This window comes from Berghia stephanieae, chromosome 7 (genome assembly GCF_034508935.2).
Source record: "Berghia stephanieae isolate SIO BIC M18660-M18661 chromosome 7, UCSD_Bste_1.3, whole genome shotgun sequence".
Lineage (NCBI taxonomy): Eukaryota > Metazoa > Mollusca > Gastropoda > Nudibranchia > Aeolidiidae > Berghia > Berghia stephanieae.
Window position 1 is genome coordinate 13,833,142 of NC_088366.1, and position 24,884 is coordinate 13,858,025.

General features: G+C 34.8%; 1 protein-coding gene across 3 annotated transcripts in view; it reads right to left on the reverse strand.

The window, feature by feature from the left end:
* The window catches only part of LOC144976735 (chymotrypsin-like elastase family member 2A), a 61,099-nt gene continuing 36,215 nt past the window's right edge, over positions 1 to 24,884 (reverse strand). For all 3 annotated transcript variants that reach the window (XM_078921106.1, XM_078921107.1, XM_078921108.1), the window contains 9 exons: positions 19,624 to 19,739; positions 18,639 to 18,874; positions 16,994 to 17,172; positions 14,327 to 14,504; positions 11,669 to 11,826; positions 10,085 to 10,222; positions 4,192 to 4,337; positions 1,139 to 2,432; positions 1 to 947 (listed from right to left, as the gene is read on the reverse strand). In XM_078921106.1, coding sequence (XP_078777232.1) covers positions 2,274 to 2,432; positions 4,192 to 4,337; positions 10,085 to 10,222; positions 11,669 to 11,826; positions 14,327 to 14,504; positions 16,994 to 17,172; positions 18,639 to 18,874; positions 19,624 to 19,739 — 1,310 coding nt within the window. In that variant the 3' untranslated portion in view covers positions 1 to 947; positions 1,139 to 2,273. The remainder of the gene's footprint in view (positions 948 to 1,138; positions 2,433 to 4,191; positions 4,338 to 10,084; positions 10,223 to 11,668; positions 11,827 to 14,326; positions 14,505 to 16,993; positions 17,173 to 18,638; positions 18,875 to 19,623; positions 19,740 to 24,884) is intronic.

Consider the following 24,884-nt stretch of genomic DNA (forward strand, 5'->3'; position numbering starts at 1 on the left):
TTCAATTAAAACCTTTATTTATTTGTCAGCATTACATGTTCCACAATTTTAATTAAGCACGTGGAAGAAATGAAGAAAATAAATTGCCTTAACAAAACTTCTGATTCGTCTTGTCATAAAGTTTACAAAAATAAATCCCTAAATAAATTCTATACATACACGTCATAAGTTCACCATAGAGAGGAAGTGTCATTGTAACAAAAACAATTATTCATGCATGCAAGTAGTTTGGACCAAACATGCCTGAAATCTATTTCCAACAAATCAAAAAATGCCTGAAATCTATTTCCAACAAATCAAAAAATGCCTGAAATCTATTTCCAACAAATCAAAAAATGCCTGAAATCTATTTCCAACAAATCAAAAAATGCCTGAAATCTATTTCCAACAAATCCAAAAATGCCTGAAATCTATTTCCAACAAATCCAAAAATGCCTGAAATCTTTTTCCAACAAATCCAAAAATGCCTGAAATCTATTTCCAACAAATCAAAAAATGCCTGAAATCTATTTCCAACAAATCAAAAAATGCCTGAAATCTATTTCCAACAAATCCAAAAATGCCTGAAATCTATTTCCAACAAATCCAAAAATGCCTGAAATCTTTTTCCAACAAATCCAAAAATGCCTGAAATCTTTTTCCAACAAATCCAAAAATGCCTGAAATCTATTTCCAACAAATCAAAAAATGTCTGAAATCTATTTCCAACAAATCCAAAAATGCCTAAAATCTATTTCCAACAAATCCAAAAATGCCTAAAATCTATTTCCAACAAATCCAAAAATGCCTGAATTCTATTTCCAACAAATCCAAAAATGCCTGAAATCTATTTCCAACAAATCCAAAAATGCCTGAAATCTATTTCCAACAAATCCAAAAATGCCTAAAATCTATTTCCAACAAATCCAAAAATGCCTAAAATCTATTTCCAACAAATCCAAAAATGCCTGAATTCTATTTCCAACAAATCCAAAAATGCCTGAATTCTATTTCCAACAAATCCAAAAGTGCCTGAAATCTATTTCCAACAAATCCAAAAATGCCTGAAATCTATTTCCAACAAATCCAAAAATGCCTAAAATCTATTTCCAACAAATCAAAAATGCCTGAATTCTATTTCCAACAAATCAAAAAATGCCTAAAATCTATTTCCAACAAATCCAAAAATGCCTGAATTCTATTTCCAACAAATCCAAAAATGCCTGAAATCTATTTCCAACAAATCCAAAAATGCCTGAAATCTATTTCCAACAAATCCAAAAAGCCTAAAACTTATTTTGAACTATGACCTTCTGTGTCAAAACAGTATTATGTCAGGGTGATTCAGATGCCAAAAATAAGCTAGAATCAATTTCAAAAAGCCAGAAATCCGGATTAAATCGGAAATCTTGCACCCGTGTATATTTTTTCCTCTTTTCCGGTTGTATTTTTTACGATCCCATGGTCACTGGCGGCTCAAATGGCATGCAACATAAAAGCCAAGATGCTAAATTATTTGAGAGGCTATGGAACCGATCTAGTTTTAATCAATTTTCCTGATTCAAATATTATTATTTAATTGCCAAAAAAAAAAAAACAACTGAGAGACGTGCAAGAGTAGCTTTCTACATTTTAAATGTCCATTCAAGGTCTCGAGCGATACAGTGTAAAACTTATTATCAGATTTGGCCTCTCTTATTAAATTATCAAGTGCGTTGTGCATGGGTTTACAACAGATGAAGATATATGATGGGAGTTTTTTTATTGTTGTATTTCATACGATCCCAGAGCCACAGGCGGCTCAGATAACCTGGGACATAAAAGACAAGATAGTAAATCATTTGGGGACCGATGGAACTGATAACGTTTTAATCTATTTTCCTGATTCAAATATGAGAAAAATGTCCTAAAGCCGAGAGACTTGCAAGCGTATAACATATGGCTGGAATAATGTTTATAAACTGTCGGCAATAGTTTAGTGACTCGTAATGTTGTCCAAGGGATAGTTCCTCAAACAAAATTATATCAAATATGGTTTGTTTGTTTTTGTTTTTTGTTGTTTTTTTATTGTTTTTTTGTTTTTGTTTTTTGTTTGTTTTTTGTTTTTTTGTTTTTGTTTTTTTGTTGTTGTTTTTTTTTTTTTGGGGGGGGGGGGGGTTCTTTTTTGTTATTTGTTGTCCAACATTACAAAATGACATTTTGTCAGAATCTTAATTATCCTCGTCCATTCCATTGCCTCACTACATGTCATACTAACTACCTGCCTATCTCATGACATGTGTCAGCTACAAAAATTACTGAGTTATATTCTTGATCCACGATATGTAATTGCTGACTTTAGTGTACATGCCGGGATATGTGCCGCATCCTCTCCGTCTACCTGATGACACGATACCATACTGGTAGTATCGACCATCTGATGCTGGGCAGATAAGAGGACCTCCAGAGTCTCCCTGCAAAACAATAACATTGAATGAAAAAAAAGTAATTCCCCCCCCCCTCTCAATCAATAATTGAATATTTCAGTTTTAAATTCTAAAATAGAGTAAGCTATGACTCAATTAGGACGTAGAATAGTCAAAGTAAGGACTACAGAACAACCTAGAATAAACCAATATATCATGCGGCTATGTGGGATGACACTTGCTTTCGGATCGGAATGTCATGGGTTCGAGCCTCGCTCGTCGCATAGTTGAGTCCTTTGAAAAGGCTCTTTACTCACTTTCTCTCACCGTACTCATGTGTAAAAGGAGTACCTGACCATTAACAGCGTCGTGTCTGTCCGAAAAAATTGTAATATCGTCTAACAAGCGTCATGTCCCGTCTTAAATGTTAAGTGTTGCTGTTGGTCAGGGGCCCCTTGTAAAGCGCTTTGAGCACTTTTAGTGGATATTGCGCTGTATAAAAGCTCAATTTAAAAAATAAATATTCAGAATAGTCCAAGTAAAGGATAACAGAACAACCTAGTACAAACCAATTAGACATGGCCAATGTGGAAGATGATTTCTCCTACTGTATACGACTCACTCAATAACCAGATAGTAAATGAACGTCTTCGGGGTTCTTGGGCTTATTACAGACATTGTTACCCCATCGAATCAGGTGTGAATGAGTACCTAGCTGTAATCAGTGAAGAATATTGTGAAAGGACTTGTACCCAAAAAAGGCGCCAAAGAAGTGATATGTACTGCATGTTATGGGAATTTTATTCCAGATGGTTGAGAAGATGAATCCATAATTATATTTGAAAAGGAGACGGAGAGGTGGCTGGATTTCTTCACATGTAAAGAGGCAAGAGAGTGGGTACGTGGGAAGGAAAGTATTGGACTTACAATTAGCGGGAAAGGGGGAAAAGGGGACGGCGGTGGGATAAGGTAATGGATGATATGAAAGAACTGAGCCTGGAGGAAGATGATGCGTTGAACCAAGATGCATGGAGATGTGGCATTCATTATGGCAACCCTGCAAAATGCGGGATAAGCTGAAAGAAGAAAAAGATGGCTGAGAAGATGAATCCATGATTATATTTGAAAAGGAGATGGAAAGGTGGCTGACTGACGTCAGGACACGAAGTATGAGAGGAGATGTGTGAAGGTCTCTAAGCTTGGAGCTTATGTGATGTCTTCAGGAAGTTTGTTCCAGTCTGAAATCGTTCAAGGTGAGAATGAGAATTTCCATTTCCAGTATTTTGCCTCTTGAGAGGTGGGATGAAACTATTTTCGGGACTTGTTTTAATGAAATGTGTAGGTGGTATGAGGTTTGTCTTGGAGATTGCGACGAAGAGTCTTTTATCTTTAACATCAATGCAAGGCGCGAATTTCTTCTCCTTTAATATGGTGTCTATACTAGAGGTAATTCTGCGGTTTCCTTCAATGTTATCTTTTGAGATTGCAGATAGATTAAACATAAGAGATATAGGATGTTCAAAGTAGACATACTAAATAAGGCTGTATTGGTCCATTATTTACATATATAAAAATGATAATAATATATTATTATTATATTTGTTGAGCGCTCTTCCATATCATGAGGAAGTGCACAGTGCGCTTTACAGGGGCATCAACAATTCAATTTGGAAATAACAAAGTTTTAGACGCTCTGTAAGCATATCTTCCGATGAAAAATGCCGTCCCGACATAACACCACTGAAAGATGATTGGACCATGGAGGAAATATACTATGGATGGATGGGACACATAATATTGATCTTACACTACAGGCGCCATTTCCGTTGCCATCACCACACAGCTTCGTCTTGGGATTAAATAGTCGTCCGTAGACTTCATAGCAACGGTCGGATTGCACCACATTCATATCTGTGTATCGTAGATTAGCCACCGCATGCGAAAATTCAGAATCTGTTGGGGTTTTTTTTATCAGACAAACAAAGAAACAAACAGTTAATTGTCAGAGCATATATATATATATATATATATATATATATATATATATATATATATATATATATGTGTGTGTGTGTGTGTGTGTGTGTGTGTGTATTTGTTAATATATATATATATATATATATATATATATATATATATATATATATATATATATATATATATATATAGGTATGTATAGAATTCACTCATCAACTATTCAAGTAAAAAAGAACGAAAATTACAAACCTGAGTTTTTCTGAATAATATTGATATATAAATTCTAATTACTATTTTTAAAAAGCTACCACAATTTCATTTCTTTAATATATTCTTATCATCTTATATTCACCCTGTTGTGTATATAGATTGAGTTGTTAAGACTTTTTTTTAAATGCACAACCAGTAAGTGTTCTATACAAAACATAGGCCTGTTTATTTATCTATCTATTTATCTATATTTTTTATTGTTTGCTTTGGTTTATTATTGATTTTATCTGGTTTCATTTGTTCATCAGAAATTCTACATTAATGAATGAGCTATATAATTGCCTACAAATAGACCTGAACACGTTTAACTTTGTAAAGTAAGTTAACGAGCTTTATTATTATGAGCATTATAGTAATTCTTAAAACTATTCTCGAGAGTTTGCTGAAATCAAAATCAAAGAAAATGAATGTTCAACACAGAGCAATTCATGACCTTTTTACATCTCATGGTAGATGATAGTGAGGGTGGAATGTCCAATAATAATTGTTATAAATAATTACACTAAAGAGTTTGCTGAAATCAAAATTTTTAAAAATAATGTTCAATATAGAGCAATTATTTTTACATCTCATGATTGATGGTAGTGGTAGTTGGGGACGCAATGGCTTAATTTATAAAGCTGGATCTACATCATCATCCATCGTGGCTTGTGCTCTTGAGTACGTTGCCGGTCAGCTGTCTCCACGAATCACGATCCTCTGCGGTGCGCATGAAATCTGTGTTGTTTTTAAAGTCACATTTGGCCATTCTTAGGTTATTTAGATAAGTCATTCTTTGTCTTCCTCTAGCTCTCTTTCCTTCGATCATCCCAGATGTTAACAACTTTTCTATTCCGTCTCTTCTCCACACACGTCCCAGAAAGCGTAACTGCCTCTTTCTGATGTTATCGATCAGTATTCTTCCCTTTCTCACCTTCTCCAACACTTCCTCGTCCGTACACCTGTCTGTCCATGGACCCTCAAAATTCTTCTATACACCCACATCTCAAATGCCTCTAACCTCCTCGTACATTCTTTGTCAAGCGTCCACGTTTCACAACCGTATAAAAGGGTACTTATAACACATGTTTCTACTACTTTCATTCTGATCTTCCAGTTTAGGTTGTTGTTTGACACAACTGGTCGCATTTTATGGAACACTTTTTTGCTATTGCTATTCTTTGTTTTATATCCTCTATGTCATGTGTGATGATAGTGCCTAAATATTCACATTGCTTTACTTGTTTGATGGTCTCTCCTTTGCTTGACAAGTGGAAGGTCGCGTTGTTGTCATTCTTTGAGACCACCATGCATTTGGTTTTCTTAATATTTAGTTTCAGGCCTTTCTCTTCACTTTTGCCACCACTATATCTAAAATTTTCTGCACTTGTTCTGGAGAGTAGGCCATCAGAGTACCATCGTCTGCGTATCTTATGCTATTCACATTCTGCCCTCCAACGACGACGCCTTTCATATCTTCAATTTCTTTGAATATTATTTCACTATATATGTTAAAACGGTCCGGTGATAAGACGCAACCTTGTCCTACTCCCTTCTCAATGTTAAAGAGGTCCGATGTTTCATTATCCAGTTTGACAGACGCTGTTTGATTCCAATATCAGTTTTTCACAAGTCGAAGGTCTTTACTGTCTATGTCAATCTTTTCTAAGATTTTGAATAGTGTATCGTGTTGGACTGAATCAAAAGCTTTGGAATAATCAAGGAAGCATAGATAAAGTGATTTTTGTTTTTCGATTGACCGTTTCATTAATGTTTTCAATGTAAAGATTGCATTTACCGTACCTTTTCTTTAACAAACCCAAACTGCTCGTCACTTATCTCTGGAGAGATCTTGCTCCTCATTCTTTTCATAAGTATTCTTAACATAGTATTTGTGGCCTGGCTCATTATGCTGATTGTTCTGTGTTGGTCACAGTCAATAGTACCCTGTTTTTTTGGGTATCGTAATGAATACCGATTGTCTAAAGACATTAGGCAATTCATCCTTTTCATATAAGACATTAAAGGCTCTTGTCAGAATGTCTATTTCCAGATCGTCGAGGGCGTCAATCAATTCTATTGAGAAGCTATCTTGGCCTACCGCTTTCCCCTTTTTCATCTCTTTGCAAGCAGCTTCTACTTCTTCTCGCATAATCTGGGGACCCGTGTTCACAGTAAAGATTTCTTTATCCAAGCTCGTCCCTCTTTTGTCATCCGCTTATATATTTTTTATGTATACTGCCTAACGTTCTAAAATTTCGTTGTTGTCGATAAGTATATTACCGTTTGCGTCTTTAACGCATTTTCTTGCCACGGCTGGGCGTTTTCCACTTATATCTTGTATTGACTGGTAGAATTGTTTGGTGTTAAATTGTTTTAGTCTTTCAATTCTGTGACATTCATGTTCAATATAATCTTCCTTTGATCTCTTACACTCACGTTTTATAATCTTATTAGCTTCTTTATATTCATTGCTGTTGCGTTCTAGTTTTCGTCTTTCATTCATCAGTTTCAAGATCTTGTCATCCATCCACTTATGTTTTGGTTCGTGTTTTTTCACAGATGGAATAGTTTCTCTTGCAGATTCTGTGATGCAGTTCGATACTTGATGCCAGTACTCATCTATGTTTATGTCTGAGGTCGTTTTCACTTTTTTCTTTCACGCATTCTTTGTAATCATTTTTTTTATTTAATGGTTAATTCTCAATAGATCTAATTGCAGTTTTGGTTCCACTTTCTTTTTCGTTATTTGTTTAAGTTTTATTTTTATCGTGGCCTTGACAGGTCTGTGGTCACTATTACAATCTGCGCTTGGAATAGTTGTTGCGTTGCGTACGATATTTCTGAATCGATGTTGGACCAGAATAAAGTCTATCAGATTATTTTTATAAAGGCCACCTGGGCTTATCCATGTCCACTTCTTTCTATCTGGTTTTTAAACCATGTATTGACAATAGTAAGGTTTTCCAATCTGCACCAGTCGACAAGTCTTTCCCCTCTATCATTGTTGGTACCTAGTCCGTGGGGGCCAACGATATTTTCAACTTTCTCGTTACCAACCTTTGCATTGAAATCACCAATTATTAAACGAATTTCATCAGATCTACATTGTTTTAATGCTTGTTCCATATCTTGATAGAATGTCTCAATTGTGTTTTCGTCACTGTCTGATGTCGGGCGTATATTTGAATAATATTAACATTAAACGGGTTTCCTTTCAACTTTACTAAAATAACTCTTTCTGTGATTGTAACATGATCTAAATAGCACTTTGATGTTGATTTGTCTTTTAAAAAATTCCAACTCCTTTTTCATGATGTTTTCCACCTGCATAATACAATACAAAATGACATTCTTTAACTACTCCTTCTCCCTTCCACTTCGTTTCTGAGATTCCAAGGATGTTTATTTGGAACTTTTTCATTTCTTGAATAACGTTTTCAAATTTTCCTAAATGGTTTAATGTACGTATATTCCACGTGGCCAATGTGATTCTTTCATTTCGCACCAGTTTGAAACGTTCAACGTGTTCGGGACAGCTGATGTCCTTGGAAAGTCTGTTAGTGACGGTGTTTTCCGTTGCCTTCCGTCATTGTTATTAGTAGAATTTAAATTATTGTATTTTAATTTGACTGAGTTGTTTTTGATTTTTTCTTTGGCTTCTCCTGGTTTTTGTTTTTGTTTCCTTCCACCTTTATTTTCCCTCTTTGTTATTTTTCTGTATGCCTTGAATAATTCAAAAGATCTCAAAATGTTCACTATTTCTAAATTCGATGTGTTATTAATAATTGTGTGTTGTATTGTACGCAGGTGTTGGGGTGAATAGTTATAACAATAAGTAGGTGTTGTCATTTTCAATGTTCATCGTCGACCGTTGTAATAAGATTAAAATAGCTCACTGTTGTTTTTTTTCCTCTTAAAATCGTAAAACGTAAACAAAAATGGTCTCAATAGATGATAAAATCCTTGCAAAAGTTTGCAAAACTTTAAAATATTGCTAAATTAATTGGTTAAAATTCACGAAATTTCGTCAAAAGCAGCACAAAGTCATAAGAAATCCTATGAATATGAAATAAAATTCGTCCTATATAGAAATAACACTTAAAACAGCCGTAAAATGCAATAATTTTAGGAGCTCTGTGAAAAGCAGCCTTCCAGCGCTGAACACATTACACGCGGATCTACAAAGGCGGTTTTAATAAAAAATTGGGTTTTTTTTCTTGGGAGGGGGGTATTTTTTTCTCCTTATATTTTTGAAGATGGAGGTAGAGGGTCCCAGCAGTGAGTGCCTTGATGGATTTGTTAGATCTGGAGCCACTTCTAATGGTTCTCACACTTCTATGTTAAGACGATCTATCCATGACGCAAACTCATCACCGCAATCGCGTAGCCTACGGTCGCGGAAGCTTCGTCACAACGCATCGTTCAAACTAGATGCACTGCGGTTTCTGGCTCTTGACCACAACGGGTTGGACAGGTGGCAAGACCCCCACTTATGAAATGAGCGTACCACGGGGCAGGTTCTCGACCGAAGCTGAGCTGGCTTAATGTACTTCGCGATGGACTAGTGTCGTATCACAAGGACATCAAACAATGAGGTTGTTTTTGTTTAACGCTTTACAAAATGGAAACTCCTGCTTCATGAGTCTATTATTCTTTTTTTTAAAAAGTCTTTATGCTTGATCGTGTGGAGAAAATGGAATACATGATGATATCATCTGTTTATTTGTATGCGCAAGGGTGCAAGTAGGTCTGGTCTAAAAAGCTTCATGACACGCTCACTTCATCAGTGGGATCTTGCCACCTGTCCAACATGTACCCGTTGTGGTCAAGAGCGCGAAACCGCAGAGCATCTAGTTGAACGGTGCGTTGTGATGAAGCTTCCGGGAGGGTTCGCGACCGTGCACGATTGCGGTGATGAGTTTGCGTCCTGGAAAGATCGTCATAACATAGAAGTGTGAGATCCATTAGAAGCTACTGCCAAATCTAACAAATGAAATATATGATATAATCTGTTAAATGTGTATGTGCATAAGTGCAAGTAGGTCCGGCCAAAAACGCTTGAAATCAACTTCTTGCCTCAAAATGGTACAATGTTGAGATGATCTAGCTAGATGCCTGAAATAAATCAAAATTCATTTCAACCGGATAAAGCCGGAAATCTTGCTCCCTATTTCAGAGCTGCCTACTTGAAATTTCAAAAATTCGTAGTTTCCGAGGAAAAAAGAAAGAAGAAAAAGTCACTTTAAATAACTTTAGAGATAAATAATTTGCCCTCAGTATGATCTAAAATGCCTCAAAGTCCTTAATATAGGTTCTAAAAAACTAAGCTTTCCTTTTCAACAAGATTTACTGAGTCAAAGAGAAGAATGCAGTTCTGCAGCTGGGACCCAAAATTCGTATTTCTTCGAATTTTTCGTAGTACTAGGCAAGTCTGCTATAATTTGAGGTCTATTTCAAGATGCTACACTTACTTGAAGTTTTTCCCCAACCCATGACTTTACAACCAGAAGATCCCGAGGCAGACTGTTGCGTGCTGGGAAGGCAGATGGGCTGGTGACATTTGTCATATGTTATCGGTGTAGTCAGAGTTATTATGGCGACGTCATTTTCTAGTAGAGAAATAGAAGGAATTTGTATTTACTACCCAAGTCATAATAATCGTATCTGTGGAAGGTTTTGAATGAAGAAGAAGAAGAAAAGAAATAAAAGAAAAAGAAGAAGAAGAAGAAGAGGAAAAACAACAACAACAACGACGACGACGACAACAAGATGATGATGATGATAATGATGATGATGACGATGATGATGATGATGACGATGATGATGATGATCATGATGATGATGATGATGATGATGATGAAGATGATGGTAAAGGAGAAGAAGAAGAAGAAGAAGAGGAGGAGGAGGAGGAGGAGGAAGAGGAGTAGGAGGAGATGGAGATGGAGAAGAGGAGAAGAGGGAGATGGAGGAGGAGGAGGAGGAGGAGGAGGAGGAGGAGGAGAAGGAGAAGGAGGAGGAAGATGAAGAAAATAATAAGAAGATATAAAATTGTTTTTCACAATGCAAGCAACTAAACAATGCTGAAACGACTTACACTTTAAATTTAACACCATCGATTGAGTCTTCCAGTCAATAACAAGACATTAAATAAAAAAATACTCAAAAGCGTTTACTTTTTTATTCATTGATTGAGTTGACTCCCAAAAAAAAAAACGTTCACCCTAAATTTCTTTGAACTTTCGAGTTTAAGTATATTTCACATTTTAAAACGTTTTTTTATTTGAGCTTTTATATAGAACAATATTCACTAAACGTGATCAAAGCGCTTTACAAAATGTCGATGACCAACAGCAAATCGTAACATGTAGAACGAGACATGACGCCTGTTGGGCGATAATACATTTTTTTCCCGACAGAGACAACGGCCAGGTACTCATTTTACACCCGGTACGGTGAGAGAATATGAATAAAGAGCCTTTTCTAGGGACTTAACTATGCGCCGAGCGAGGCTCGAACCCAGGAACTTCCGATCCGGAAGCGAGTGTCATTTTTGGCTCCAGTTACTTTGATAGGGACTAAAAGGAAATGAGTTGTCATACTGATTAATACTTTGATCTGGACAAAGGGGAAAGGAGGTGCCATACTGATGAATACTTTGATAGAGACAAAGAGGAAAGAAGGTGTTATACTGATTACTGTTGTGATAGGGATACAGAGAAAAGAAGGTGACATACTGATTACTACTTGGATAGGGATAAAGAAAAAAATGTGTCATATTGATTAATACTTTGATAGAGGCAAAGAGGAAAGGAGGCGTCATACTGATGAATACTTTGATGGAGACAAAGAGAAAAGATGTCATACAGATTAATACTTTAATAGGGACAAAGAGAAAAGAATGTGTCATACTGATTAATACTTTGATAGAGAAAAAGAGAAAAGGAGGCATCATATTGATTAATACTTTAATAGGGACAAAGGGAAAAGAATGCGTCATACTGATGAACACTTTGATGGGGACAAAGACGGAAGGTATTATAATGACAATTACTTACCTATATAGAAGCTGTCATAATCTTCGTTAACCTCGACCTTTGATGCTCGACGGGTGACAAGTCCTGGGATAGACCCGGCAAGTTGTCTGAAAGGCATTGTGCTTGCTCCGGTAAAGATACGGATACTTCGTGGTGAAACGACGTACGCAACGCCAGGGCTGTGTAAAGATAAGATAAGATATACTTTATTGATCCTGAATGGAAATGATCATAATGTTACATATCATTCATCGTTATATCAACAAGGATTTATACACTGTCATGTCATAAACTAATTGATGAAACACGAAGATAATTAAAAATAAAAATAACATCAAATATAATATAAAATATTCATAAAATATACAGCAATTACAAGCAATGCTATAAAAATCGGACATGAAAGTAGAATAGAGTTGTAATAATGGATTTGTAATGTGAATAGAATTTTGAAAAGAGATTATGAAGGATTGCACATAGCCAGCACAGGTTGATAAAAGGTAAAAAAATTGAGTTTGAGTGACATGAAAATACTAATATAACGTTTCAAGTTTATTTACATTTAGGCTTTCGCCGGTGTGTGCTTGTTTGAATGTCTGATAACCCAAAGTGTTATGGGCTCATTGTTGTAACGGAAATGCTCTCAAACCGCCACAAAATATTATCCATGACATGTTAAATAACAATGTGAAATTGAATGTAAGCTTCAATTTAATATACGAATACAGATAAAATGGACGTTTTGGGTTTCCCCTTTATCAACAAAACAGGATGTATGTTTTGTTGATAAAGGGAAACCGGAAACGTCCATTTTATCTGTTTTTGTATATTAAACTGAAGCTTACATTCAATTTCACATTGTTATTTATCTCTCCGAGCTTCGAGCAGCAACATTTACATATTCCTTTACATGTTAAATGTTAAATCAAGCCCCTAATTGAGTTTGGCTATCAGACTTGCTAATGTGTGCTTTCGCAATAATTTCTATAATTTGATGGCAACATTCTTGGAAGAGAAAAAGAAAGAGTAAAAATGGTAAATGAAATAAAAACAAGACAAAAAAACAACAACAAAAAGATGGTAATACTAATACTGATAGAATAACAGTAGCATTAATACTAATTCTGAATATGCAATACCATAAACAAAACTCGGACAAATTCTACATTTTATTGTAAGGTCTATAAGTCATATCCATAAACTTTTAGATGAAGAAATTTGTAAGATGCTCATTAATTCACTCTTTGCAACAGGCTAGACTATTGCAACTCCCTTCTCTACGGGCTTCCAAAGAGCTTGGTCACAAGACTGCAGTTGTTACAAAACACGGCAGCACGAATTGTCACCCAGACAAAGAAGAATGAGCATATAACTCCCGTTTTGGAATACCTTCATTGGCTGCCTGTGGAGAGGAGAGTTGATTATAAACTGGCATGTCTTGCCTTTAAACGTCTTCACGACACTGCTCCAGATTAATTAAAATCACTCCTTACTGCCCATATTCTAAGTCGCTCCCTCATGTCTTCTAACTCAGTATTATTTGATTTGAGATAAAAATCCCTAAAACGAAATTCTCTGAACGATCTTTTGCCTATTCTGCTCCAGCTGTACGGAACTCATTAACTACTTATACAAGGAACTGTCAGACCTTTGATACCTTTAAACATCTCTCTAAATTTAGTTATTTAGATCTACCTGTCAAATGAATCGTTAATATATATGTGTGTATGTATGTGAGCATGTATGTATATGTATATGTGATTGTTTGTATAAGCACTTCTGTCTATATGTGTGTATATATGTGTATATATATAAATATATGTTTATAATTGTATATATGCATTCATCTGTATACATGTGTGTTAATATTTGTCAATGTGTGTACGTGTGTGTATACATACATATATATATAATATATAAATATATATATATATATATATATATATATATATATATATATATAATGTAAATTTTCACTCACATTTTTTTGGCCGAGACGACTCGTTTCTGTGTTTTTTACACTTCTTCAGTCGGCGTTGCAATATATCTTGCTCAAGGAAAAAAACGAAAGTGCCTGAAGCGGGGCTCGAACCCGGGTCCTTCCGAGTCACAGTGCAATGCCTTAACCACTCGGCCACTTCGCATATATGCGAAGTGGCCGAGTGGTTAAGGCATTGCACTGTGACTCGGAAGGACCCGGGTTCGAGCCCCGCTTCAGGCACTTTCGTTTTTTTCCTTGAGCAAGATTTTTAACCCTCGATTTTCTCACTTGGACAACATGGGTGATTCATGTTGACATCAGACATCTTGTTTGATGAGTTATCTATATTCCTTCGTGGAATGCCTTGGCGACGATATCCTATGATGTCGTGGCGGAAAAGGCATAATTTTTGTTTATATATATATATATATATATATATATATATGTGTGTGTGTGTGTGTGTGTGTGTGTGTGCGTGTGTGTGTGTGTGTATGTGTGTGTGACGATTTTCCTGTGGGTGGTAAGGAGGGGGTTAAAGAACTCAACAATCAGTCGACTGATTTTTTTGGGATGGTTTCTTTTTTCTTGTATTTTTCTTTCTTGCTTTGTCACCTACCTTGCACACACACTTGTTCAATTCTTTATCTTACACCTACACCTGCTCCTTAATCTATGAATTTGATATTGGCAAGACTTACGTTGGTTTCACCAAAAGACAATGCGCTGCCGTCAAGATGTGAGTCTTGTCGATTATGGTACCGCCACACACTGTCCCCTTTCGTTTGTTGTAGATCATTGCCATCCAGGGGTACTGACAATTCTGGGCTTGAGAGACTCCTATGATGCGGAAGCTGGAAGGAACCCTACCACAGTTACCTTTGTTCGAGGTAAATTTGGATGCGGAAGGAGAAGGGGGTTAAGAAACAAAACAAGTAAATTGGCACTGTTTAGACATTTAGATTTTAAAATGTTCAAATACTGGCAATTTTTGTGCACAATTGTAAGTCATTGTAGGAGTCCGATTTCAACAAAAAAAAAAAGTCGGTATTTGCAAAGATTGTGTCAATTAAATGGATTTCTATTTGACCTGGTGGTATGACACTCGCACTGGATCGGGAGGTTCAGGGTCTGAATTCCACCAAGATGAGAGTAATTTTGATGGATTGATATATATTTGAAGGACGAATTTTCTGGCGACAATTTTAAATACTTAGCCTGGCAGTTAACTGGATAAAAGTAAACACGTAACCTTACCATTAGAAACTCGTCATAGTATCTTACCGCATGGCTTGAGGAAACACCTGACAAATTATATCACGGGATTTGAATAATTTGAATAATACTTCCTTGAATTATAAAATCCAAAATAAAGGACCAAAGTTCTGGTTCCAGGTGTATTTGATAGGTACAAGTTTTGCTGTACAAATCTTTTTTTTTAAGTGAAGAGCAATGATGGGGTAGACTAAAATAATATTTTTTTAAAAGAAAAAAAGAAAAAAAGAAAAATCACACACAAAAAAACTTGAGCATTTATAAAGCGCAATATCCACAAAACGTGCTCAAAGCACTTTACAAAAAGTCCCTAACCAACAGCAATACTTAACATGTAGGACGAGACATGACACCTGTTTTGCGATATTACAGCCTCTCCGACAGAGACAACAGCGCTGTTAACAACCAGTTACTCATTTTACACCTGAGTAAACGGTGAGTGAATGTGATGAAAGAAACTTTTCCAAGGAATCAACTATGCGCCGCTCCGAGCGGGCCTCGAACCCAGGAACTTCCGATCCGAAGGGAGTGTCATAACATAAGATTACATAGCCGAACAGTTTATATAAAAATCGAAGGACCTAATCGCCCAGCTGGTAGAGCATTCGCTTAGCTCGCAAAGGAACCGAAATCGATCCCGGGTGAAGTCGAGATATTTTCCGACCCACCTGTCCACCCAGCAGTGATTGGGTAGCTGGGTCTGTTAGATCTGGCGGAAAGTACATTGAGATAGACTCCCATCCAACCCAAAGAGTAATAAGTAGTTGCTATTGTCTGTTTCACGCCATAGAAACTGGGATAAACTCCAGCTCTATGGGCCTTATATCTCTTAATGACTACTCTGGAATGGGCAGAACTGCATCAAATATCTGAAGTTGGATTCTTGGGAACAGTGATACCTGCCGGAAATGTCAGGCAACTACTACTACTACTACTACTACTACTACTACTACTACTACTACTACTACTACTACTACTACTACTACTACTACTACTACTACTACTACTGCTGTTGCTGCTGCTGCTGCTACTACTACTACTACTACTACTACTACTACTACTACTACTACTACTACTACTACTACTACTACTCTTATGTATAAATCATTCATTTTTAGAAAATGTGAAGGTTAGATGCAACCCATCAAATCAATGCGGTATTATGTCGGGATGACCTCGATGTAGAAACATTAATTTAATTTTATATAATTATAATATATTGTATTTGTTTAGCGCTCTATCTACAATATCACCAGGAAGTGCTCAGAGATCTGTTATTTTTTTTTCCTAATGCATTTATGTTTTTATTGGGGAGGGGGGGGAGTTGTTGGTTGAAGAAGGGTTTTGAGCCCAAAACGTTCTGTGTTTGGTAATTTGTTCTTTTTTGAAGCTGTTTTATTATCATTTTTTAAATTACTTTTTACAGTCCACACTCAGCTTCTAGCAGTAGTATCACTTAGAGCAACTTACAGGAGCATCACCAATGCAATTTGGAAAAGAACAGTCTTAAGATGCTTTTTAATCATCAGTAATTATTTTTTTTCGTGCAATCAATCTTATCACCTGACCTCATTCTTCTGACCGAAGCAGCCGTAGAGGAGAATAAATGAGAAATAACTTTGCCGTAAGTTCTCTCCTCTCAGATTTGTCCTCAACTTTTCTCATTAGTGTTGTACTGTCCATCCTTGCCCATTCCTTTACATTATCCATTCAGCATTGTGTTTGCTGTCCTTTCCTTCTGCCCCTCTCCAAGGTACGAAAAATTCGTAGTAATAAGAATTTTTGGCTCCAGCTACAGAGCTGCATAGGCCTCTTTGGCTCAATAAATATTGTTAAGAAGGAAAGTATTGCTTCTTAGAACCTATATTCAGGACTTTGGAGCATTTTTAGACCATGCTGAGAGGAAATTATTTATTTCTAAAGCTACTTTTTCTTTTTTCCCTATGAAACGACGAATTTTTGAAATTTCAGGTAGGCAGCTCTGTTCTGCGACTGCTGTAGACGCAGGAGGGATTCCTGTGGTCCTGTTAAAGAAACATTCATTTTTATCTATTAATTATTATAAACTTGGATGCAAACCTTTAAGCACTCACCCGAAACAGGGACCGAATTACAAGCTTGCGTATTGCATTTCTTAGACTGCAAGTTACTCTTAGAACTGTCTGAGGATCGCATTCTTTTCTGAGTGCCTCCACCGCAAGATACACTGCAGGCTGACCATTCTCCCCAGTTACCCCATGTTGCTTTGGGACAATCCCCTGAGGTACATATTCTGAAGAAAGAACAATGAAAGTCAGAATTTTCTGCAATTAAAAAAGATATATTTGTTATTTACAGGTATTTTCTTTTCTTGGTGATGCCACCTCAAGACACACTGCTAGCTGACCCCTTACCGTCCGTAGCCATCGTAAACTTATAGCCTGACACTAGAACCCATTAGGACTTATAGTTTGACGTCTTTTTTTAGGTTTGTGCAGCTTCTTATGAGTTGTCGTTAGTAGAGTTTAAGAAAACAAGTAATTACATCGGTTGACTTATTGATTACAACTCACGATTTGTTTTCTTTTGTGACTAAAGACTTGTCTTTTGACGTCATTTTTGGTCACTGTCAGGCTATAAGTTAACGATGGCTGCGCTCCGTCCCACATTGCATTAGAACACGTCTCTGATATATATATATATATATATATATATATATATATATATATATATATATATATATATATATATATATATATATATATATATTCTGAAGAAAGAACAATGGAAGTCAGTATTTTTGCAGTTTAAAAAACAATATTAGAAATCTACATGTATTTTCTTTCCTGGATACTCCCGCCGCGAGACACATTGCAAGCTGATCACTTTCCCATGGCATACCAGACATTAAATTGGAACACGCCTTTGAGGTACATTTTCTGAAGAAAGATCAGTGGAGGTCAGTATTTTCTTTTATATATATATATATATATATATATATATATATATATATATATATATATATACATATATATATATATAAAACAGCTAACAGAACATTGACACATGTAATGTCAGTTGTTTACGACACCCTCGATCGACGATTACACGCCAGTTTTCAGAAAGATATTATAGTATAATATGACAACGACCTAAAAATAATTCGTGTCCTGCTCCGTCATTAAAAATAACCTCATAGCACATGGAGTTACTGTAGAACACGACATCATAAGATATCGTCGCCTAGGCATTCCACGAAGGAATACAGATAATTCATCAAACATGATGTCGGATGTCAACAGGATTCACCCATTTTGTCCAAGTGAGCAAATTGGGGGATAACAATCTTGCCCAAGGAAAAAAAACGAAAGTGCCTGAATCGGGTCACAGTGCAATGCCTTAACCAATCGGCCACTTTGTCCCCTAATAATACTTAGATTTGTTTGACTTCTCTACCTATTCGCAATATTGCAAATGAGTGTTTGTGATGGTTTTGATGATGATGTTGTTTGTTTTGAGTTCTGTTGTTTGTTTGTTTTTGCTTTGTTGTTGTTATTGTTTTTTTGGGTTCGTTTTTTTTTTTTTTGGGGGGGGGGGGTTCAATGTTGATGATGATGATGATGATGATGATGATGATAATATGGGGAGATCAGAGGAAGGAATGGAGAATAGATAAGACGAATGAGAACAACGGGTTAATAATAATAAAGATGACGACGTTCAGGCAAGCACGAAATTATGAAAGATATTTATTTTTACCTTGTCATTTTACTATCATCCTCCTCGTTTTTTGAACAATCCAAATTTCGATTAGTCGAACAAGAACGGGAACGAGTTTGTATCCCTACACCACACGTGACGCTACAGGCGGACCAAGCACCCCAGTTTGCCCAGGCTGTGTCCGTCGAAATTGTAAAGGTACCTCCACATCCATACAAAACGCAGACATAGTAGGTTTGTTGTGAACTGGAGTAAGCATAGTAGTAGTTTAGACCCTGTTGATGGAAGAGTAAACGTTTTCAATTATTTGATAAAAAAACATGTAGGTATTTTTTTTTAAATAGAGCTTTTATATAGCGCAATATCCACTTAACCCTCTCCTTACCAGCCATTTTCAGGATTTTCCCCAAAACCGCACACCACAAACATAGATTTTTATCACTCAAACACAATAACAGTAAGCTTTTGCGATAAATAATTTCTTAAGCAAAACATGCTCTACATCACACTGTTCATTTTCTTAAAATTTTATGATGTACTAAAGAAATTTTAAAAAGAAAAATGTTGGTTGTATCGTTACGAATGTGACGATTTTCCTATAGTTGATAAAGAGAGGGTTAGCGTGCTCAAAGCGCTTTACAGCAACATGTAACACGTAGAACGAGACGGGACGCCTATAAGGCGACATTACATTTTTTTCCGACAGAAACAATAGTACTACGTCATCAACAGGTCTAATTTTTTGCATTCTATATCACTAATCGGTCAGATGTCATTATTTATCAGAAGAAAAGGGGCGTTATGTTATTAGCAAGTTAACGAAATCGACGACGAACGACGAGCCTCTTACGTCACCTAGTAGTAATAGTATTAGTAGTAGTTGTTGGTGACGTAAGAGGACAGATCCGGGCTTTCTTGCTCGTCGTTCGTCGTTCGGCGTCAATTTCGTTAACTTGCTAATAGCGTTTTGTCCACGATAAAAGTGTTCAAATACCGGATGTGAATAATCATGTGCTTTCCTTACCTTGTAACACAGGAAATCCTGATTATTTTGCGACAGAGAGACAATTTGAGAATAATGTCCTCCTCCAACAACAGGACAGCAGTGGGCCGGAAAATTCCCCTCGCAGAATACTTGGGCTAATCAAAATATAAGAGGAATGAAAAAAAGGTAGAAAAAAAACATTTAAAAGGAATTCGTAAGATTGCGATTACCAATATATACCCATTTTAATTGAAGATTCGTTAATGGACGTTAATAATAGCAATAATAATGATATAGATGATGGTGATGATGCTGATTATGATGATGATTAGGCTGATAATGATGATGATGATGATGTTAATAATAATAATAATAATAATAATAATAATAATAATAATAATAATAATAATAATAATAATAATAATAATAATGATAATAATAATAATAATAATAATAATAATAATAATAATAATAATAATAATAATAATAATAATAATAATAATAATAGTAACATAATAGTTATAGTTATAGTAATTATAATAATAATAATAATAATAATAATAATAATAATAATAATAATAATAATAATAATAATAATAATAATAATAATAATAATAATAATAATAATAATAATAATAATAATAATAATGAAAATACCAATAGTTGTAGCAATAATAATAATAATAATATTATTATCATTATTTTTATCATTATTATTATTATATTATTATTATTAATTATTATTATTATTATTATTATTATTATTATTATTATTTATTATTATTACTATTATCATTATTATTACTATCATTATTATTATTATTATTATTATTATTATTATTATTATTATTATTATTATTATTATTATTATTATTATTATTATTATCATTATTATTACTATTATTATTATTATTATTATTATTATTATTATTATTATTATTATTATTATTATTAGATTATTATTATTATTATTATTATTATTATTATTATTATTATTATTATTATTATTATTATTATTATTATTATTATTATTATTATTATTATTATTATTATTATTATCTTTATTATGATTAAAATATATATTTTTTTAAAACAACAAAACAAATACGCACTTACCGACCCCCCCCCCCCCCCCCTTTTTTTTTTTTAACACACACACACACACGCACACACATACAAATAAACAAGCAAACGAAGAAAAATCCTTACTATTATTACTGTTGTTTATATGTCGCATCCCATAATAATAATGAAAAAGTGTAATCAGTGAAATTTGAAATAACCCGTACAATCCCTCGATGAACAACATGTTGAGAACTAATATTATCAGATTTTTGGACTGACGCTATAGCCTTCATTTTAGTTATAATTCATAGCACTAAGCTTGTTCCCAACAATAGAGATTTGTTTTTACATCATTATCATTATTAATACAAGAATGTGTTTTCAAGAGGCCGTCGTTGTGTTTAACCAGCTAACTGTCGTACTCTGGAAAAATACGTATTTAAAAATTTAAAAATTTGGCCAGAAATTCGTCCATCAAAATATCGATCGATATAAATAATTTTTTAAAATAAAAATAAAATAAATTTCTTTTAAGGGGAAGCGGCGTGGCTCAGCGGTACGGTCTTTGGTTCGCACCTGAAAGGTACCGAGTTCGACTACCCGCCTCGTTGTGTCGCCTTGAGCAAGTCACCTCGCCTTAACTCAAATTATTTTTTTTTAATTTTAAAGGGAAATTTGTCTCAAGGGTCTATTTCAAGGGAAGACTGGAATAACCCAGGCGTCAGCCGCAGTGCAGCGTAGCACACAACGTAGCGGGTATTCGATCTCGATACCTTTCGGGTACGAGGCAAAGACCGTACCGCTGGACCTGGGACCTAGCGAGCTCTTTTAATGAAATCCCGGGTTAGAGAGATTTTGCCATGATGAGGATAATTTATATCGGTCGATATTTGAAGTACAAGTTTTGTGGCCAAACTTATAAATACGTATTTTTTACAGAGTACGACAGTTGACTAGTTAATGATTTTGATAAGATTGTGATAAATGATAAGCAAGGTAAAGATTAATTTATTATTCTTCTTCACACAATCTTATCACTTTTGAAACAGGTACGAAAAATGAATATTCGAGAGTTTAAGAAGAAGAAGAAGAAGAAGAAGAAGAAGAAGAAGAAGAAGAAGAAGAAGAAGAAGAAGAAGAAGAAGAAGAAGAGATGAAGGACTCAAGCACGCTTCATGGGAATTTAATATTACATAATACAGACAACCTTTTCATAATCCAGCCATTTGTCATTCATGAGGTATTGTCGTAGGCTAGATGTTCAAATATTGTCATATCAGACAAAAAAATTATTGACTCATGTGCATAGTAATGAAGGATCTGCTAAAATCACGATTTATCCCAAAAGCAATAGTCATTTTCAATTGTTTTATAAAATACATATAAAATATAAAGCATTGAATTATATTTCATTAACTCGATTCATATTTGAAGGAAGAGTTTTCGGGCCAAATTTTTGAATACTTATAATTTATCAACGTGCATTTATTTGCAAGTTTGATAACCTAATTTATTACGCGCTCATTGTTGTAATGGAAATCTCAAAAAATTTACGCAAAATATCGTCCATTACTACAATGTTAAACTAAGCCTACAATCGCGTTTGGATGTCAGACCTGCATATATGTATACGTCGGTGTCTACCATAGGTACGACAGTGAAGTGGTCAAAACACGATTTATTGTATGTTCGTATTAGGACTGAGTGGAAAATGAAGAATTATTTAAAAGAATTAATCAAAAAGATACTTTGACTGTGTTTGATTATTAATGAAAATTCGATGGGATCAGATCAACGTGTACATATATGCAGGTCTGACATCCGAATCGACTTATTGGCCTAATTTAACATTGTTGTAATGGACAATATTTTGCGTCTGAGATTTCCATTACAACATTGAGCCCATAAGGAATTGGGTTATCAGACCTGCAAATAAGTGCACGTCGAATCAGATGCTTTATTATGCACGTAGATTCCAGTGATACGAAGCATCAATCAACCAATCAGAATATTCTTTGCTATTTAGCCCGTTTCGTCAACAAACTTTTTAATTGTACTGTCGCTTCACAGGCGGAATGTCTCGTTCTATATGTTACATGTTGCTGTTGGTCAGGGACTCCTTGTAAAGCGCTTTGAGCACGTTTAGTGGATATTGCGTTATATAAAAGCTCATTAAATATTTTAAAAAGAATTTTGAGTGTCGCTTAAAGAAAGGGCATAGACAATTTGATAATTAGAACGATTCGGCTATCTGAACAAATTGTGTTCGAGTTATCAAGATTTGACTGTAAGTAAATATAATTGGTATGTTGTGACACATTCTCAAATTTGTACATTGGTATATTATATATATTTTATGCCAGTTAAAAAAAATTGAAAGTGGAATGAGTGAATATTATTGAATAGATAAATTAAAGAATGGAATTTTGATGGAGTTAAAATGACATCATTACACTGACTATATGCACAGAAAGACACGAAGAAGAAGAAGAAGAAGAAGAAGAAGAAGAAGAAGAAGAAGAAGAAGAAGAAGAGAAGAAGAAGAAGAAGAAGAAGAAGAAGAAGAAGAAGAAGAAGAAGAAGAAGAAGAAGAAGAAGAAGAAGAAGAAGAAGAGAAGAAGAAGAAGAAGAAGAAGAAGAAGAAGAAGAAGAAGAAGAAGAAGAAGAAGAAGAAGAAGAAGAAGAAGAAGAAGAAGAAGAAGAAGAAGAAGAAAAGAAGAAGAAAGAAGAAGAAGAAGAAGAAGAAGAAGAAGAAGAAGAAGAAAGAAGAAGAAGAAGAAGAAGAAGAAGAAGAAGAAGAAGAAGAAGAAGAAGAAGAAGAAGAAGAAGAAGAAGAAGAAGAAGAAGAAGAAGAAGAAGAAGAAGAAGAAGAAGAAGAAGAAGAAGAAGAAGAAGAAGAAGAAGAAGAAGAAGAAGAAGAAGAAGAAGAAGAAGAAGAAGAAGAAGAAGAAGAAGAAGAAGAAGAAGAAGAAGAAGAAGAAGAAGAAGAAGAAGAAGAAGAAGAAGAAGAGAAGAAGAAGAAGAAGAAGAAGAAGAAGAAGAAGAAGAAGAAGAAGAAGAAGAAGAAGAAGAAGAAGAAGAAGAAGAAGAAGAAGAAGAAGAAGAAGAAGAAGAAGAAGAAGAAGAAGAAGAAGAAAGAAGAAAGAAGAAGAAGAAGAAGAAGAAGAAGAAGAAGAAGAAGAAGAAGAAGAAGAAGAAGAAGAAGAAGAAGAAGAAGAAGAAGAAGAAGAAGAAGAAGAAGAAGAAGAAGAAGAAGAAGAAAGAAGAAGAAGAAGAAGAAGAAGAAGAAGAAGAAGAGAAGAAGAAGAAGAAGAAGAAGAAGAAGAAGAAGAAGAAGAAGAAGAGAAGAGAAGAAGAAGAAGAAGAAGAAGAAGAAGAAGAAGAAAAGAAGAAGAAGAAGAAGAAGAAGAAGAAGAAGAAGAAGAAAAGAAGAAGAAGAAGAAGAAGAAGAAGAAGAAGAAGAGAAAGAAGAAGAAGAAGAAGAAGAAAGAGAAGAAGAAGAAAGAAGAAGAAGAAGAAGAAGAAGAAGAAGAAGAAGAAGAAGAAGAAGAAGAAGAAGAGATGAAGGACTCAAGCACGCTTCATATACGAGCAAACATAAACTTTTAACCTGTTAACTTCCGTACTCTGGAAAACTCGTACTTAGAAATTTGTCCAGAAAACTCGTTCTTAAAACAATAATCGATTTAAACGGCCCTCATCTTGGCAAAAAAACTCTCAAACCTGGGACTTCGCGAAGTCCCAGGTTTGAGAGTTTTTGCCAAGATGAGAGTCATTCAAATCGATCGATTTATGTAGATAGGACTAGTTTTTTGGTCAAATTTTTAAAAACGTGTTTTTCATTAGTACGGCAATAAACTGGTTAACTACTTACTTTTGATTGAAAAGATACCGCGGTTGACAAATAAATAGGAAAATTAGAAAAACTCATCTGAAAAAGTCAGTAATGCGGGAGACGTTGAAAAAAAAAGATTGAAATTTTGGGAATTTATTCGTTCAATTTCGATGTTTCAAATCGACAAAATGTGGTAGAAATTTTAAAAATAATAAAATAAAATTGAGCTTTATATAGCGCAATATCCACTTAATGTGCTCAACGCGCTTTAAACGGAAATGGAAGACCGATTTACAAGAACAGAATGCTCAAATTTTGTCTCCTGGAATGATGTATAAGGTTTAGGCTAGCACTATTCAGTATCTGATACTGAATAGTGGTTTTGCACTATTCAGTATCT